Source organism: Gadus morhua, chromosome 16 (assembly GCF_902167405.1).
Source record: "Gadus morhua chromosome 16, gadMor3.0, whole genome shotgun sequence".
Classification (NCBI taxonomy): Eukaryota; Metazoa; Chordata; class Actinopteri; order Gadiformes; family Gadidae; genus Gadus; species Gadus morhua.
Genome location: NC_044063.1, coordinates 19621268 through 19640574, shown reverse-complemented (window position 1 = coordinate 19640574; position 19307 = coordinate 19621268). Strand labels below are relative to the sequence as shown.

Sequence of the window (19307 nt, the reverse complement as noted above, 5' to 3'; positions counted from 1 at the left end):
ATGTAGTTATACAATTATTGACAATAACGAAGTCATACATATAGAACGATTAATAATACATTTGAAAGAAAAACAACTGTGTTTCTGCAGATGCTCACCTAAATTAAATTGATCATCCATATTATAGGGTACTACTGCACAATAAGTAAGCATTGCAAGGGCAGTTTATCATGAATATACTAAGAGGGTCAGTGTCGGCCTATGTTCATGAAATAATCTGTATATGCATATGATTTATCAATCAAATAAATGGGAATGCCTATGGCCTATGCTGTCGCTGATATTCAAAGTAAAACAACATCAGGATGAATTGTATTAAGCTATGGGAACTTGGAATGAACCTACTGTAGTCAAATAAGAAGTATAGCATATATACATGGCAGAAAACACAGCAGTGTGTGACTGGTGAGTCACACACAAACAATATTTTTAGGGCACTACAAAAAGCAACAGGGGATTAGAGCCAACTTGATATATTCAAAGTGAATACAACATAAATATCAATAGATGACATCTATAACTTAAAATGTTTGCATTGCACCTTCAATATTCTGTTGCTTGTGGGAATCCTGTGCTATGGTACGAAATATCTGAATATGATGTGAAAACAAACAAGCACGATGACAGAAATTGTCCATGAAATCTTCCACGGGATCTAGTCCATGACTATCAGTACAATGCGTGACAGTGGCTACTTCCCTTTGCAAATAGCCATTCCTAACCGGCAAAGAAATAGGAGAAGGAGTTGAAATAGTAGAAGACACAGAAAGAGTGAGACAACAACAGACTGACAGCAATAAGAGAGTGAGTAAGAGATTGAGACATAGACAGAAATAGGACAGACAGACAGATGGACAGACATACAGAAAATATGGCAGGTAGTGCAGGCAGCCAGGCAGACAGACAGAGACGGAAAGACGGTAAGAAGGAAAGAAAGATTGTAAGAAAGCAATAGAGAAAGAGATTTAGATAAAGACCAAAATACGATGGACAGACAGACAGACAGACAGACAGACAGACAGACAGACAGACAGACAGACAGACAGACAGACAGACAGACAGACAGACAGACAGACAGACAGACAGACAGACAGACAGACAGACAGACAGGCTGGAATAAAGATAGTCATACAGACAGACAGAAGAAAACACAGATTGAGAAGGAGAGCAATCATGTGAATGAGAGAGCCAGGGGAACCCATTAGGATTTCACACAGAGGCTTTCTCTGTGTACTAATGCAGGGTGAAAAGTGGACTATGACATATTGATCATAACACTCACCATCTCATTGCTACCATTCATGTAAATGCAGAAATATGTTCTTCCCGGCTGAAAGATGAAAATCCACAAAAGCTGAATGGCTTAACTTTGACCTGCTGATACAGCATTTTGAATTCAGATGTATTTGATACATCAACGAATAGTCCTACTAAAAATATATCATCTTCAGCAAAGTGCAGTTGATAATTAGACCAATTTAGGCTATTGATCAATTGCCAATGCCTCAGGAGGATTAGGAAATGAATGTGTCAATCAGAAATCAGTATAGGCGAAAATCAATAAAAAACTATTTACCCCCAAAAAAGGGTCAGAGGGCGAAGAATACAAAATATGGAGAACATTTTATTGATTAATATATTTATGAATATTTTTTATTCAGGATATACGTTTTTACATTCAATGTTTTCATTAAAAGTAATATTATTTAGAACACCTATCAAACAAATTAACACATATTTTAATAACTCCACAATACATTAGCTATTTTTACGAATATGGGTGTAGCCTCTGTTAATTTATTTATAATTCAATTAATAATCAATTGTCTCCGTATCTTGTGCTCGAGCCTGTCTGCTCTACTCCCGCTTATCAAGAGGCAAGTCGTCAGCTGATGAAATACGTCACCGGCCATCCAGGAAGTTCACCCTCCAGTCAGTGAAGTGAAAGCAGAGAACCGAAACAACTGTAGCGACTTGTCGGATCACATCCAGCAGTCAAGGCATTATACTCTCATGTATTCATAATAGCCACATGCCGCGGTTTCTTTAGACGGGGGAGAAACCCCTCAACCACTCAATTTATGAGTTTCTTGCCATGGAGAAGTTTATTCCTGAAGAGACAACTTCGAATGGGAAACTGGAGATTTTCTGACAAGTTTAATTATTTCCAGCAAAACTTTTCGAACTAAAAAAAAATGGCCCACAGGAGACATGCCCTCTTATGCCTATTTTTCTTCCGTTTATGTTTCGACATTTGTGATGGACACTTTGCGGTCCCACTCAAAATATACCTTGGGAAGTTCAACTTTTCTCGGGATGTAGACCTGACACCTCTGCAGCAAACACCAGGCGTGGGCGGAAAGCTGCTTTCCTTGGCCTCGGACCCCGCAGGTATAGTCAACTTTTTAGATATGATCAACAACTTGGAAGGCGACTCGGGGAGAGGCTACTACATAGAGATGTCCATAGGCACCCCTGCTCAAAAGGTATGGTTCGTTCATCTCCATTCACTGTTATGAGCTCACTGTGGTCTAAAGTCGCTGTATTCTGTTATGAATGGAAAAGGGAAACGCATAAAATGTGGATCATATCAAGTTTGTTTTATAAACTAATTTTTTAACCTATTTTGTATAAATTATAACTATATTTATCCTGGATTTAATGCATAAATAAGACCTGTTGGTCCGTCTTATCATAAAATGCAATTTGTTTCTCATTGATCCTCATCTCCATATGAACACGTGACCCCTGGAAGCTAAGGGTGCTGCTGGGTGAATGCATGAATGACCGCTATTGTGGGATACGATAATCTCCCCCCAAAATAATAAAAATAAACACACAATGTAAGAACCAGGCAAAGTGAGGACACTATTCACCAGATAGGAGGACTGCTGGGCCTGTAGGATAAAGGGGGGGTTTACAGCAGGTCTATTATGTAGGACAGCCTGGGGGCGGGGGGGGCGGGGGGGGGATCCTCCAGCCAGACTAACACCCCTGCTCCCATGCACTCACATGATGCCTGCCTTGAGGAGGGCCGCTGCTTCTCTCAGGAGCAGGCAGCTGACTGGGATTAGGAGGCTCCAGGGAGATCTGTACTGGTCTCTGATCAGGAGGAGCTGGTCCCCCTGAATTTCTACTTGAACATATTTAGTGTTTAATTGCGTTTAGAATGGGTCTCACAAAATGAGCAGGGCTAAAATGTACAATCTGCAATTACTATTCATTACAGATTACATTCATAAAACTAAAAATAAAACACGTTAAGGTAGACAGACATACCATTGAGTTGTGTTAAAGCTTGTGAAAATTACATAAGGAAGTCAATCGGCCATTGTTCTTGAGCGTCAAGTAAGAAAGATCAGAGCTTTTTAATACTCTTTCAGCAGCACAGCATGGTCAGAAAGGCATAACCTTTATTCTTGCCCTTGGCTCACTTTGTGTTTGCCTCAGAGGGAAATGTGGAATATTAAAGCGGCATATTATCTATTTGGTTGTTTATCAGATTATGTCTGCTTGTTCACGATCAGTGTGTATTTGCCAGAGCATTATTTGTTATGGGCCACATGGAGTATGCAGACATATAGATTTCCTAGAAAGACATATATATAGATAAAGGTAAAGATAGATGGATGGATATAAATCCCTCCTCTACAATGAGGCAATTATTACTAGACTATTAAACGCCAACTAATGTGCACACTGAGAATATAAATAGCAATATTACCTTTGCATAAAAACAACAACAAATGAGATCCCCCAGCCGATGGAATCATCCAATTAATTTCCCCTCAGTTTGTTTAGGTCGTTTAAAAATACCCTCTTTTATCTCAACTCCAATTTTATTACACCCAGGATAAAATAACAAGCGGTGTGATTACACCGGACCCGCTTTTAAATGAGACGCTATTCAAATGAGCCACTAATTGACCCATCTGTTAGCAAGGCGGAGAGACATCGGCTGGAGCACCTCACATCTGCTAATTGGTACAAACAGGTAGCAGATGCACGCTGCCACCAGCCAGCCACAGCCAATTAGCCAGGGAAAGCTGCGCGACATGGGGGCTTGTGTTGGCGGCGGCAGCTGTGGTGGTGGTGGAGGGATTTGCCTGAGGCTCATCAGGCTGGCTACGGCAAGGGGAAAAAAACGGTTTGATTGGTAAAGGTTAGAGAAACAGGGGTGAAGGACTCCACTGCCACTTCCATAAACAGGCTTGATAATAGGGGGGGGGGGGTGAGTGCTTCCTCCCCCTCGTTCTCCAGCCAGGTCTAGTGACTAGTCCAACACGCATACACAAACGAATGGGTGGATGCCCGGCCAATGAGCAGGAACTTATAAGCCTGACAGTGACTGAAGGGGCCAACCAGGCCTTCTAAGGGCCAACTTAACGAGCATGTAACGCAGCATTCATCGTGGCACACTGGTTTTAATTAAAACCGCAGGACCATAATTAACAGGTTGGATGAAAATTCCTTTTGGTTCATTGTACCAATATTGAATAGAATGTAGACAATTCACCATTCCATTTTTCTCATGGTTTAAGAAACACTTCCTGCCCGGCCAAACTTGGCACTGGCAGCCACGGAGGAATGAGGATGAGTTGGGTTATTGTAACTTGGCATGTGGAATGGATTCGTTGCAGTCCCATTTCTCGGACACCCAGCCCACAGCTAGTTCATTGACTGTGTCAAAGCCACCATAGGGAAGGAGTTGGGGAATTTTATCCAACCTGTGCATCTCATTCAGCTGATTAGTCCTGTTAAACTTCCACAATAATAAACGACAAAACCCCCGCGTTGGGACAACGTCTAATCACCGCTAATACACTTTAAAGCTGAACTGGAATGACAAGCACGCTCCTCCGTAGGAGATTTATCTGAGCACTGAGGTCGGTTGGCTGTTTACGGCTTGTTTAACACTGGGGGATGTTTGGTTAGGAGTGTTTATTGGTCCAGCTGGCCACTGTGAGGACTGTGGACATGCCAGAGTTCTATTAGCTAATTACAACTTCCTTTCCCATCCAAGTCGATGGCAGGGAGACAACATTATATATCCTTTATCCACACCGATGTTCATGTGAACCATCGCATGGATGGCTGCCAGGATAGGACGGCAGGGAATGGTTTCCATAAATCCTACAGTGTCTCTGATTAGATGATAACATTATTATACTGTAATTTCACTTCGGGGTACAAATACTGTGCAATTCAAAGATGGCTGGTGATGTCCTAGTCTCGTGACACCAGACAATCTGAGATCTCTCTCTCTCTACAGATTCTGGGGATTTCCAAATGAAAGATAGCTGTTTTAAATGGTGGCGAGAACGGCCGCGAACAGACCTACGCCCCTTACATTTTGAAATGATGCTGTTCCCCCATTTTCCTCAGTAGTAGAACAGACTGGGGACATAGCGAATCATTTTTTTACACGCAGAGAGCATTTTGGATGTCCCGAGCAGCGTCACATTATTTGATTGTGTTTTGATCAAATGTGTGCTCAGGCCACAAGATTGGTGAAATAAAGGATTTCTGGCCAATGTTTCCATATTTGTTGCCCAGGATGAGAAAGACCTGTTGGTAGGACTGTTTTTACAAGCACACATGACTTCTGCGTGTCACGGCTAAAATATGATGGACTGCCCTATAACTTTTGAGTGATTCTGCAAGGCAGGTTCTTTTTTTTGAACTCATTGTTTCTATTGTATTTGATCCAAACCGTATTGTATCTGAATATCTATTAGATTCAAATTGAGCAATATTAATCTCCTATTAAGTATTGCATCTCCCACAGGAGGATTAAGAAAGGGCTTACCACTAAACCTTTCTGCGCACAAACTCCAAGTCCTGAAACTGAACAAGCCTTGTGTTTTTCAGCTCAACATCCTGGTAGACACGGGCAGCAGCAACTTTGCAGTGGCGTCAACCCCACACCCGTTTATCACACACTACTTCAACACTAGCCTGTGAGTCCCAATCGCAATGCAAACACATCATACAAATGTAATGGGTGTGTTTGTGTGTGTACCTGCAAATTGAAAGCTTCATTGTGTCTATTTGTTTGGGTTAATATACAGACACACTTATACAAACTTATTAATTAATGTTTACCATACTCGACTGTTGAGTCTGCTTTAACAATACGTGTGGATATCAAATCAACATGTCGCCTGTGTACCTTTCAGCTCCACAACCTACCAGCCCACTGGCCGGACTGTTGCCGTCAGGTACACCCAGGGCAACTGGGAGGGCGGGCTAGGCATAGACCGGGTCTCCATCCCCAAGGGACCCAATCAGACCATCGTCATCAACATCGCTGCCATCTCCGCCTCCGAGGGCTTCTATCTACCCGGGGTGAACTGGCAAGGCATTCTGGGCATGGCGTACCCACTCCTGGCCCGGGTAAGTAGAGTGTGTGAAGGAAGGAAGGAAGGAAGGAAGGGAGGGAGGTAGGTAGGTAGGTAGGTAGGTAGGTAGGTAGGTAGGTAGGTAGGTAGGTAGGTAGGTAGGTAGGTAGGTAGGTAGGTAGGATTCAGAAGCACCGTTTGAAATTGCATGCAAATGAAATGATTGCTGGCTATGTTATATTATGTTAGCTGGTTGCACATTGTTTTAGATGAGTTTACTTTATTCAAGTAAAGCATTTATTTCTTGTGGGTTGATGATTAGTTTTGGCCTCTAGCCGGCTGCTAAACATGATCAAAGAACAATCCAACACATCTACATTACGCTACAGCACAGCGGATATCACGTATACTGTATGCGCGTCACTAGGAATGCTACAGGGGAAAACACTCTGCAGCGGGAGGAGTTGGAGGAGAACGGGGGGTTGGGAAAGTCAACCTCGGCTCAAATGTTGTGTTCAGAGGGATTCTCCCTCCGGCAGCGATCGGGGAGATCAAAAACTCTAAAACGGAAGACATCCTCACACTGACCACTTTGTGTCTCGAATGCATCAATTGATACTTTGGCCCGGTCTGCCTTGGTGCTATTAGGCATGCATCACATGCACTAATCCAGCTGGTGGCATGAAAAAAAAAACTACTAAAACTATGGCGGGCTCACAAAGACACAAAGATTCAGTCAGAGCGAAAGGAACCTATGACCGTACTGCCCTCGTTTAGTTGGCTACTCATTTAGACTTATCTATGCCCCAACCCTCCAGACACGCACACCATCCGTTTAATTGATGATATTTCTTCCTTGCTGTCATTTGAATAAACCAAATCTCTTTTTGCTAATGCAGTAGTGTTGATGGAGTCGTTCTGAAAACAAGGCGGCAAAAAAGGTTGTTGGGACAACCATGTCATGTTTGGTTGTTGCGATAGCAACCTTGGCAACCACTGTGGAGGGACAACACTGAAACAAGGAAGGCGTTCAGTGAACAATTCTTAAACCACATCCGAGTTCTTAACTCACTCCAATCCGATTCATTTTATTGGCCTAATTTCCAACTGAACTATTTCTTTATTATAAGTGCAGAGTGTAGAATTTAGTTGCTGCTAGCGGAACAGACTTGGCAGAAATAAAATCGAACTTTTATAGGTAGGTTTTAATAAGTGGATAATGTCATGAAAATAAGAATTGTAAAAATGAGTCCATTTTGTCATTAGGAGCGGGTAACCTTCCACATTGGCCACCATGCTACACCACCATCTTCCTACAGTAGCCCGGAATAGCCAAACGGCTCTTTTTTTGCGTTTAAGTCAATCGAAAAAATTCAACATATTCTAGGAAGAAGGGGGTTGTGCTATCCCCATGGCTACGATGAGGGGTGGGGTTGATTGATACAGTTGGTTGCAATCTGCAACCTCAGTGCTAGAAGTTTAGGCCATGTTGGACCTTTAAGCTGTATGATATCTTAAATGAAACAGTATCAATAGAGGACTCCATCCATTTTTGCATTTGATTTCAATTAACAATTAAGGCAATGTGCTGTCTGCTCTATCTCCTTGGGCCCCTGCAGCCAGACTCCTCGGTGGAGCCCTTCTTCAACTCCGTAGTGCGGCAGACGGGCATCCCGGACATCTTCTCCCTCCAGATGTGTGGCGCGGGGGTCTCTGCCGGCGGCGCCACCGACCCCCCCGGGGGCAGCCTGGTGAGTAGACCACGGCACCGCCGCCGGCGTTGGATGAGGAAACGATTCCGATCACAGGCTGTTGCGCTCTATGCATAAATGATCAGCGGTTTTTCTTCGCTTAATTTTTAAACAGGCAGACATAAGTAGCGCCCCGGGGGGGGGGGGGGGGGAGAGGGGGAGGAAGCCGGTCGGCTGGCGGAGCGGAGAGGCACGCTGTGTTTACAGCACGCGACCCGCTCTCGCCGAGGGCCCGCCTCCCGATGCGTTTGGCCCACTGGAGGCTCGCTCTCGTTAGCGTGGGGCTAATGGCGCTGAGGTCCCACACTGCTGAGAGCAGGGCTGTGGCACCCGGCCAGGCGGCTCGCTGCCCACATGTGCTGTAGAGGAAGAGATGGATGAGATGACACTCTCCCTCCCTCTGTGTGTGTGTGTGTGTGTGTGTGTGTGTGTGTGTGTGTGTGTGTGTGTGTGTGTGTGTGTGTGTGTGTGTGTGTGTGTGTGTGTGTGTGTGTGTGTGTGTGTGCGCTTGCATTTGTAGCTTCTGGCTGATTATCTACCGTACTCTGCTGCCAGGATACACATGCAAGGATAAAGCCCGGGCCAAAGATAACCGCTTGTCGGGTTCCCTGATTGCTGCTGTTTTCCCAGCCGGCAACGCAGTGAGCCCAGCCCTGTTGTTTATTCCGACTCCCAGATCATGGGCGGGGCTGAGCCCACGCTGTACCGGGGCGTCATGTGGTACACGCCCATCAAGGAGGAGTGGTACTACCAGGTGGAGGTGTTGAAGCTGGAGGTGGGGGAGCAGGGTCTGAACCTGGACTGCAGCGAGGTAAACCCGTGACCTGGCCTTTGCTGCTTGAATACTGACCAAAATAACTGAGGCTGTGTTCAAGTTTTGAATGCATTTATCAACTCTGGTATGAAATATGTGTAGTAAAAGGTATATTAGAAATTCACGTGAGGTTTTGAGAACAACAAGAAACATTGTAGAATTAATTTATTCTCACTTAATTAGTCCAAACATCTAAGCTAAAACAGGGAAATAAACTGTAAAACTCTTGAGTGAAAGTGTCAAATCCCATGTATCTATAATGGTAACAACTCCTTAGCTAGCATATGTTAGCCTTTGTTCGTCAACAGTGACCTACTTAACACACAATCACCCCCCGTTTGTCATCATAGTATAACATGGACAAAGCCATCGTGGACAGTGGAACGACGCTGCTGCGACTTCCTGCCAATGTGTTTAACGCGGTGGTGGACGCCATCACGCGGACCTCTATGGTACGTTAGCTTCTCTGCTCACACATACACAGCCGTAGCACCGTCACATTGCCGCTGTCTGTAATGTGATGCTACATACATTGAATCTCTGAAGCTGTGGTTGTGGAAATGGAGTGGGAAATGTAGTTCTTAAGTCTTTCTCTTGAACATATCTTAATGATAAAGTTTGGAAAGATTCTCATTCCATAAATGTTGATGTTGTCGTGCCTTTGTGTCCACTGACCTGACTTCTGTGCTGTGTCCGCCCGCGTTCGGTCTCTTCTCCCCCCTAGATCCAGGACTTCTCCTCCGGCTTCTGGGAGGGCACCAAGCTGGCCTGCTGGATGAAGGGGGAGACACCCTGGAGGTTCTTCCCAAAGATCTCCATCTACCTGAGGGCCAGCAACACCAGCGAGTCCTTCCGCATCACCATCCTCCCACAGGTACACATGCACACGCACAAATACTGTAGCGCAAGCGCCGACTCTATAACCCACGGCGCAAGTGACTGTTTCGATTGGTCCATCCCCCAGCTGTACATTCAGCCAATCACAGACGTCGACAGCACGCTGGACTGCTTCCGCTTTGGCGTTTCCTCGTCGGCCAACGGCCTAGTGATCGGGGCCACGGTCATGGAGGGCTTCTACGTGGTGTTCGACCGCGCCCAGAAGAGGGTGGGCTTCGCCGTGAGCAGCTGTGCAGGTGAGGGGGTGGGGGGTCCCTGTACAAGGCAGAGGGCATAAGTGCTACTCCTCTGTGGTTGTAGCTGCCATATTGTCTCAAAGCATCCTTTTAGCCAAGAGACAAATAAGCAAAATTGCCTTTTCCCCTCTGTGTTCAAAGGCTAAATGTTGCACTGTTTCTGTGGCCTTGGGTGGCTGAGGACCTAAAACAGATGCATTTAATTTGCACTAGTCCGAAGAAGTCACCTAAAACATTTAATTTGAAATGTAAATATTGGCTCTACATAAAACGTCAATATCTCAACTTAATCCGAAAACTTTTCATCAAAAAATAAAAGTTGGTTCAAGATTATTTGAATATGCTCATGAATAAATTCCAGAGCTGAACAGCTACTTTTAGTCTACCATGTGAATGTCCACCTTGGCCGGGGAGATGTCCTGGGGGCCAAATTAAAGTACAAACCACACCATTGTTATCACAATGAGCAAACTGTATCAGAGACAAACACTGGCCTGAAGCCTCAAGAAGTCTTTGCCGTGTGACTGGAAATATTTTAATTCCTGGGAGGGGTAAAGCGTCTCTCAATAAGGTCACATGACATGACTTCCTGTTTGAAGAAAAATAACATGCTTTCTTTTACTATGTGTGAAATGTAAGTTGTCAGTCGAGAATGTCTTCATTTTGGAAAGTAGTACCAATGGGGATTTTTTTTTTTTTTTTTCTCTCCTATCACATGAGGCCACCAAGTTAGCATTTCATATGCTAAAATGTGTCCCATTATGCCCCTGCACCATGTCATAACCCATTGTGCTATGCCTCGTGCTGACATACCAAAACACAACCAGCTTTGTGGCTGCAGATAGAAAATAGGATAACAGGATGGGGAACTGTTTGAGAAATAATTTCAGCTATTAGTTATTTGTTAAAGATTCACTTTATTTATTTAAGTCTCCCGCTTATTAATTAGTTCATAAACTTGGAGATGGTTTTAGACCGAATTAATTGGAGAATGGTTGCTTTAATGCTTGGGTAATTTTCACGCGACTTAAATATCCAATTTAACTAGAAAACAGAAAATTCTCCTTTTTAAAATTTCTTGTTGAAGTAATTATTAAAACATATTCATCTGTATTGTTTAACACCACTTTTATCCATCAAAACATTGCATTTCCTCAGCTTATGTTTAGCTATGCAATTTATTAGGTTTACCTGTTGATCCCTCCTCTACATATGACATTAATTAATCTGTATGTCAAGTTTAGGATTATCATCGTAAGCCTAAGTAAAACTACATATTCAAGGTTTGCCTGTGTAATTATAATACTCTGCATACCCGGCGCAGGACTTTTAAAGAACGTCCATGTCATGGTGTGTGTCAGACAGTCAACCTGTTGTGATGCCTGGTCCGTAGTGAGCGGGGGCGCGGCGCTGTCGGAGATCGCCGGGCCCTTCTCGGCGTCCGACGTGGGAACGGACTGCGCCGGGAGGTCCCTGAACGAGCCCCTGCTGTGGGTCATCTCCTACGCCATGATGGCCCTGTGCGCCACCATCCTCTTCACCCTGCTGCTGCTGCTGGTGATGCCCTGCCGCCGGCGCCACCGCTCGGGGGACATCACGGACCAGTCGTCGCTGGTGCGCCACAGGATCAAGTGACTGAGACGAGGGTCTGCCACCACCGGGACCTCCACCGGCAGCGGCCCCCCCGCCGCCGACCCCACCATCACCACTGCCGCCGCCAAGCAGGGCCAGCAGCAGCAGGAGGCGGTGGCGGCGGCGGTGGCGGTGGCGGGGGCCCAGTTGGCGGAGCCCAGACGGCAGGGCGGCAGGGCGGCAGGGTGGCGGGCGTGGTCTGAGACCCCCGCCCCTCCCACCCTCTCGTTGGACCATGACAATCGGCCAGACTGTAGCTGGTACGCTGTTGGCAGACCTGGTTTCTAGTTCTCTTTTTCGGGACCCTTTCAGGGTCAAGCCAAACGCGTCACTTTGGACGACTTGTGAAATCACTGCTAATCAAGTCGAGTGGCCGTTCATTTGTAAGGCGAGTTTTCCAATGAAGTCTCCTTCCAGGGAGATTGTACCATGAAGAATAATATTGTATATGTGTAAGGGCTAAGAATAATATTTTTGACATGAAGGAGTCTATTTAGTGCCTTGTATTTATATACGTTTTCTATTGTAAACATCTTCCGGTGAGATGCTTGTTACAGGCATTGGGATGAAAAATCGATGATGTCTACACACTGCTTGTAATACATTTAGGTCCAAGTGCTCCTCTTGTGTGGAGGAATTGATCAATGACTTGAGACTTAACTTAATTGCACTTTGCATTTAATGCTGATAACATGGGTGTGGAGTCTCTGTAATTCAGAGGAATTTTTCTTTTTTTTAATTTACATTTTCACTTTAATTGTACTAACACTGTGTAGAATTTCATAATGAACTATTTTGATTGGTTTTTGGAGGTGACTATGGTCCTTAAATTCCCCACGGCATATTTGTACCATAGTAATTATGCAAATCACAATTACATGCCAAAGAATGTGTTGAAAGCCGATAAACAAAAAGCGTCCGGTTTGGGCAGCCAGGCCTGTTGCACTGAAATGTTCAAAGCCACCGGCTCACTGTTAAGGACAGTGACCAGGTATAGCTATGTCTTTTCGCCACCATGTTTCAGACCAGTTTTGCTTTTATAAACAATGAATTCCGCACACTAAGTTTACATTACCTTTGTAAAGTCCCTTAAAAAACAGGTCTTAACTGTAATACCACAGCTAAGATGGTGCAATACATCACATGGGCAGCTTAACCGGCTTTGTGCATTTGATCATGTGACCCGAGAATGAGTTTGTGGAACACTATGAAATCCTATTGTGTGCCAAAAGTATGTTTTAAAACTTCACAACCATTTGAGCAGGTCCAATTTAAGTGTAGAGTGAGTTTCTTTCCTGTGCCAAAATGAACACTTCAATTAAATAAATATGAGTAAACTGAATCAGGAAGATCGCTCAAATCCAGATATTGTATTTGTGTGCAAACAATGGAGGGCATTCATTTCTCAGTGGCTTTATGTTTGGGAGTGACACCCTGTGTTAGCTCATGGTACCTCATTATTATCTGGGTACAATCTGCACTCACTTTATGCTGACAGGAAAAATAAGGATGCTTCATAATAACAACTTTTAATCTACGAATACAATAACATTTTACCTTGAGCTTTTGACTAACCAGGGCCTTACAATATACTACTCATACAAACTACAATGCATTTTGCTTCTCAAATACATACAACAAAATGGCATTTAAATACAAGTAAAAAAAGACATCTGTACAAAAGGTTCATGGGCTTGAATATCAGCCCAAAAATATTGCTAAAAACTATTACACTACCCAATCAAGACGCCAGAATGGATTCGTCGTCAGACTTCTACAGGAGAGGAAATCAGAGGGAGCGGCCATTAGAACATATTAGTAAACACCATTCATCTCACTACTGAACACACCAGAAGCCTTTCCCACCTTCATCTGTCTGTGGATCCAGCCCAGGAAATGGCTGACGTTGCCGAAGACACCGGGTTTGTTGGACAGGTCGTCCTGCCCTCCCCAGCTTGCGTCCCCCACCAAACTCCACACACCGTCCTCCGCACACACCAGAGGGCCTCCACTGTCACCCTGGAAACCAATTCATAAACACCCAGAAGGCTGCTGTACATACTGATGTACTCTGGTAAATGGTCATGAAAATAATTGTTCTGCACCATTGGTCTCTGGGGTCTGATAAGAATGGGACTCTACAGCTGGTGTTCACCAAGGCCTTAAAGCCTGTCACGTTAAAAATGGAAGACTGTAAAATCTAAATATATATACAAGCGTCATTGTTTAATGTACCACATGATGAACATTACATACATCTTGTCTCAGTCTAGAATTCAAACATATACATATAAAACAAAACTGCAGGGCAACAGTTTTCTTTCTACAGTGGTCAGTCAACATAGTGTTTATTTGAAACATTTACAGACACTTTCTGATGTTTGCTAGTTCTGGCCAATACCTTGATTACAGATCAACATTCCAGACTTTATTATTTGTAGTAGGCCTAATACAATTTTCGGGTTCAAACTATTTTTGCATTTGTTGTTTTCCTAGGATACACCTGTGGTCGCCCCTACTATTACACCGCTGTGATAGAAACCTATTGAGCTAGAGAAGGCGTATGACGTCTGCATAAGGTGTGCGATACCCATCACATCGAATACACACTTGAAACGGAAAAAAACATGATGTCGTCGCATCAGTGGTGGACATGCATCACTCAAACCCTTTGGTAGACACATTTCAGGACACGCATCAGTCTGTGCATGCACGTGTCTGCATGTGTGTGTGCGTGCTTGCGTGTGTGCAAGTGTGTTCTTGTGTGACCTATTTGGTAGTTTGCCGTTTGTTTGACAGTGCATGTGCTGGGTCCTACCTGGGATATGCCGTGTTCCCCCTTCATACGTTGAGCACATATCATATCCTGGGTGATCCTGCCTTCGTAGACGTGGGAGCTGTTACAGGTCTCGCCGTCCACCAGCTCTACAGCAGCCTCCATCAGGCGCAGAGTGTCTGAAAACACAAACACGTGTTACTTGTTAATGTGGAGAGAATGGATATCAGGTCACAATTTGTGCCTGGATAATATTACAATTATAATTTATCGTCACATAATCTCATCAGCATCGGACCTTCATTTGGCGCTCCACCGAACCCCAACACAGAGCAGTTCTGAGATGGGACGATGTACACTCCCGTGTTGGGGAGACACACAGCTCCGATATCACTAGAGACTTGGAAGGGAAACAAAGTTAAGGAATTCGATTTTTTTCACCTCGTTAGTGGAACTAGGCAGACCTGAGGTGCACCTGCCCTACTGTTACTAGGCCTGACTTCAGCGGCTCTTGTGGGTTTTAGCTTTAGGCACATTTCCTTCTTTCTACCATTGATAGATGAAAAGGGCCTCTACAGAATATATGCCTTATTTGATGCCTTATTTAAGATTTATATTGCGGCACCTTATGCATTTAATTGAAGCATCCCTCTTCTGTACTTCCCTTTGGGTTTGTTCGTATAAATGTGGGCCTGTGAAGGCGTTTGAGATTGTTACTGTGATTACGGACAATGAAAATAAAGTTGACTTTAAATCGTTGTAGCTACTTGGTTACCCTCTGTTCACAGGTGTTATTAGAAAGAGTTATTTTATTCTATATACACTACGTTATAATATATTGAGTATGTCCTCTTGTGAACTAGTGTATTACATGCTTAACGTTATGGAAATAACCATGACAATGATAAAAAAATATTAATAATGAATTAATCATGGGACCCCCACCCGTGATGTTCAGGGGCCCGGACAGCTGGACCAGGGCTATGTCGTTCTGCATGGTCAGTCTGCTGAAGCCCTCGTGAGCCACGATGCTGCTCACAGAGTGGGGGGGGCTGAACAGGTTGTCCCTGGACTTCTGTACCCCAGCATACACAGTCCAGTCCTCAGGGTGGAGGTCACTGCAGGAGCAGAAGTGACAGGAGCTGGGGCTCAAGGCGGTTGATGATGAAAGCCAATCATATTTAAAGACTTGAACACACATGTGCCTCTGTCATGTCCTACCCTCATATAACATATCCATGAGGGAATCTTCTGGAAACTGTTAATACTAGCCATTAGCTAATTTGTTGATGATAATCCATGATGAAAATATACAAATATACATGTTTGTTTTTTTTCCAAAAGGAAAATCTCCAGGTTTTTATTTGAGGTGTACCATCGTCAGTCAAACAGACGAAAACCCTGAGCAGATCTTAAGGAAAATCGATATAAATCATGGCTTGATTCATTCTAGTGCACACAACACAAACAGACCCCGGCCACGGAAGGCCTACACACAGACGCCCACTCACCTCACCACACAGTGTGCTGCCGTGACCACCCAGTGGCGGGTGATGATGGCTCCTCCACAGCGGTGCACGCCCCGCAACCGCAGACTGACCACCCAGGGCCAGTCCCCCCGGACCCCCTGCGGCTGCTGGTCCAGACGGCCAGAGCCCCTCGTCCCCCTGCCACAGTCTGAGGGCAAGATGGGCTCCTTCAGACGGACGCAGTGGCGACCCGTGTCCGTCTGGACGTTAACTAAGACTCTTGTGTCGGGATTAGAGGTCGAATTTCTCCTCCTCCTTTAATTTGATATTTGATGTGATCTGATTGATTTCATATTTCTGTTATTATTTAGAATGATATTCTATCATTAAAATTATTCTCACCCAAACACGTGAGATTAATAAAGGGTTATATTACCTTACCACATGCTATTTGTTTCCTTGCGTTATATGACAAGGCTGGATACAGTGAAAACAGTATCACAATAAATATACCTTAATCAGATTATTTTTGATGGACAGAGGTAAGAGGGGGAGGGGAGGACTGCTCACCGATGCAACGCAAGGTCACCAGTCTGTTGCCGGGACATGTATCACTGCAGATGAGACAAAGACCAAAAGTAATACTTTGTAATTCATTGTTTATGAGTGAGTGAGTGAGTGAGTGAGTGAGTGAGTGAGTGAGTGAGTGAGTGAGTGACTGGGTGAGTGAGTGAGTGAGTGAGTGGGTGGGTGAGTGGGTGGGTGAGTGAGTGAGTGAGTGAGTGAGGCTAAGGCCTAGCATTAAGGCGGTGTGCTCCTACCTTTGACCAGCAGGGGGCTCTTACCTGAGGACAAGCTGCTGGAGAAAGGCCACTTCAGGGCTCCACCCAGGTCTGGCGGTGAAGAACCCCCGGTCAGACCCCCCCTGCTGCTGCCCTGACGCCACATAGGTGCTCCTGCCCAGCGCATCACATTGTTAGATATAAACGCTAATGGAAGTTTAATGAAAGAAAATATGAGTTAAAGGGTCGAAAGATAAATGCATTAAAACATGTGTGTGATTAAATCTATTAGTGCGCGTATCAAAATAAACACCGTATGTCAACAAAAATGTACTGCACACAAAACAAAGTTATTTTTCATCATAGTTATTACAAGTGTACAAAATACTCAATAAGAATGCCTACATTATTGATTGTCATAATTATATATTCGATCAGAATATATATGGATTCCCTCCACAAGTGGCTACCTCATCAGTCTATCAGTATGTCATGCGTTAACATTGCCCTTACCGGTCGTATCCCATCAGCTGACAGCTGGCCCGCCCCTGGTAGTCCGTCCAGCCCTGGGAGCACACGCTCCTCCAGGAGCCGGTCTGTGAGGAGTAGGCCTGCAGGAGGGAGCTGGGTCCGTACAGCCTCACTGCACAGCCACCAGGAGGAACACAGCATGAGCACCCAGCCCCTGGCCCCTCTCATTGTATCCCTCCATCGAAGGGTTGGTGGGAGGGCAGAGGAGGTACCATCCAATATTTTAATTAACATTTTAATTAGTGATAGGGCCTTAAACGTTACCCTCCTCCCACCCTGTTTTGTTGTGGGGCTCATTAGGCCAACGTCTACATGGTTTTGCCCCAGCAGCTAATTTTCTCTCTCTCTCTCTCTCTCTCTCTCTCTCTCTCTCTCTCTCTCTCTCTCTCTCGGAGCAGCACACTAACATTTCTCATTAATGCAATAAACACTATTGTCTTCACATCTTGTGTATATTTTTTTTTATGTTTGAATTTTGCTTATGTTTAATTAACGTTGTCTAATAACAACTATATATATATTACCGTTGACCGCTGGGAGTCGAAGCCCTGACAACTAGACTATCCTGCTATGTTATGTAGAGGAAACATGTCATCAATTAATTTTTATATATATATATATATGTATATATGCCACAGTCCATATTGAACATCATGTTACACGTGTGTGTGTGTGTGTGTGTGTGTGTGTGTGTGTGTGTGTGTGTGCGTGTGTGTGTGTGATGACTCATGTCAAGGTGATGTATGTGTGACAAATAGGACATGTCATGTATACCTATGTATATATATATATGGATTTACACGTACAGCAGGAGGATTCGTCCTGGCCCCCCCGACAGTCTCTGACGCCGTCACACCACTGGGACTTCCAGACACAGCCGACGTCGCCACACGCCACGCCCCTTACGCAGGGAGACGACCCTGCACAGCACACAGGACACATCATGGGACTCCTGTGTGTGGGACTCATGCCAAGGTGATGTATGTGTGACAAATAGGATATTATCATTAGGTTTATTCCACATCATCTGCCCCCCACACACACACACACACAATGACAGATAGACACAGAGACAGACCCCCCCCCCCCCCCCCAAAAAAAAAACCTTGCAATATTACATGAGTTGGATGTATACACGTACGTTCCGCTGTACTTACAGTAGTAACCAAAGAGGACACCGGCCACCAGTAGCAGAAGAAGCAGGCTATAGATTATAGCCATAAAGTAGCGGCCACACCAGTGTCTAACACCTGCAGATATACAAAGTGACCATGGAAAGTAAGACAGGAGACATGAAATTACTTTTCATAAACCGTTGTCACTTTTTTTATTGATCAATAAGATTAATAAATAAAACCGATGTTATGCAAATAATTATACATCATACTTCATCAATCTTTCTTATTGTATACTATCCTTTTATTGCTAATTGCAGAACAAACTAAATGGTTGAAGTGCAGTTACCAATACTTAGATACCAAAAATGTATATGCAAATATATACATTTTCTAAATAAGATATGCTTTTGCAAACACAATAATATAGTTCTATATAGTAGGCCTACCTTTGTTCTTGGGGTCTGAGTATTGGACCAGAGGAGGTGCTGAAGGAGCACACGGTGGCTCTAGATGGTGAACGTACTGCGGCTCCTGCTTGGACGGGTCAAGAGATTAGTTCATACCCGCTGATGACAGGACGATCTAGGTCCACGTACTGAGAGTATTCAGTAGATCATGGATGGATTTAGAGCCAAACAGGAATAGGGTTGGATGGATTTCCTTAAAATTGTGGTCCCTTTATTTTGAATCATGTCAAAGACAGCTAATTTGGATATGTTAAGGTTTTTATAATTAAAGAATACAAATTGAAGCTCACCTGATTGGTTGTCATTTTGTGTGTTTCCTTAGGAAATCAAAAACCTTATAGTAAAGTTCCCAAAACTCTGCGGTTGTCTCTGATCTCTCGAACACCCTGCAGCAATAAGGAGTATTTGACCACTTGTAGTGGACACACCTCGTCCATCGTGAGAGAGAGAGAGAGCGAGAGAGCGAGAGAGAGCACACATTTAAGACAAAAGG

The 19307-nt window shown here is 44.3% G+C and overlaps 2 protein-coding genes across 2 annotated transcripts; one reads left to right on the top strand and one right to left on the bottom strand.

Annotated features, from left to right (window-relative positions):
* Positions 1 to 1925: 1925 nt before the first annotated feature.
* bace2 (beta-secretase 2) lies at positions 1926 to 13013 on the top strand. Its single transcript, XM_030381710.1, has 9 exons — positions 1926 to 2486; positions 5872 to 5960; positions 6180 to 6396; positions 7961 to 8092; positions 8769 to 8903; positions 9257 to 9358; positions 9631 to 9780; positions 9871 to 10039; positions 11433 to 13013. The coding sequence occupies exons 1-9, from the start codon at positions 2196 to 2198 to the stop codon at positions 11672 to 11674; spliced, it is 1527 nt and encodes a 508-aa protein (XP_030237570.1). The 5' UTR covers positions 1926 to 2195; the 3' UTR covers positions 11675 to 13013.
* Positions 13014 to 13184: 171 nt separating this feature from the next.
* On the bottom strand, positions 13185 to 19285 carry LOC115561197 (transmembrane protease serine 2). The gene is made up of 13 exons (XM_030381025.1): positions 19105 to 19285; positions 18794 to 18878; positions 18387 to 18479; positions 18036 to 18149; positions 17212 to 17341; positions 16762 to 16872; positions 16455 to 16530; positions 15959 to 16176; positions 15393 to 15565; positions 14746 to 14847; positions 14490 to 14626; positions 13538 to 13690; positions 13185 to 13445 (listed from the first exon to the last, which is right to left on the bottom strand). The coding sequence occupies exons 1-13, from the start codon at positions 19117 to 19119 to the stop codon at positions 13413 to 13415; spliced, it is 1440 nt and encodes a 479-aa protein (XP_030236885.1). The 5' UTR covers positions 19120 to 19285; the 3' UTR covers positions 13185 to 13412.
* Between the last annotated feature and the right edge of the window lie 22 nt (positions 19286 to 19307).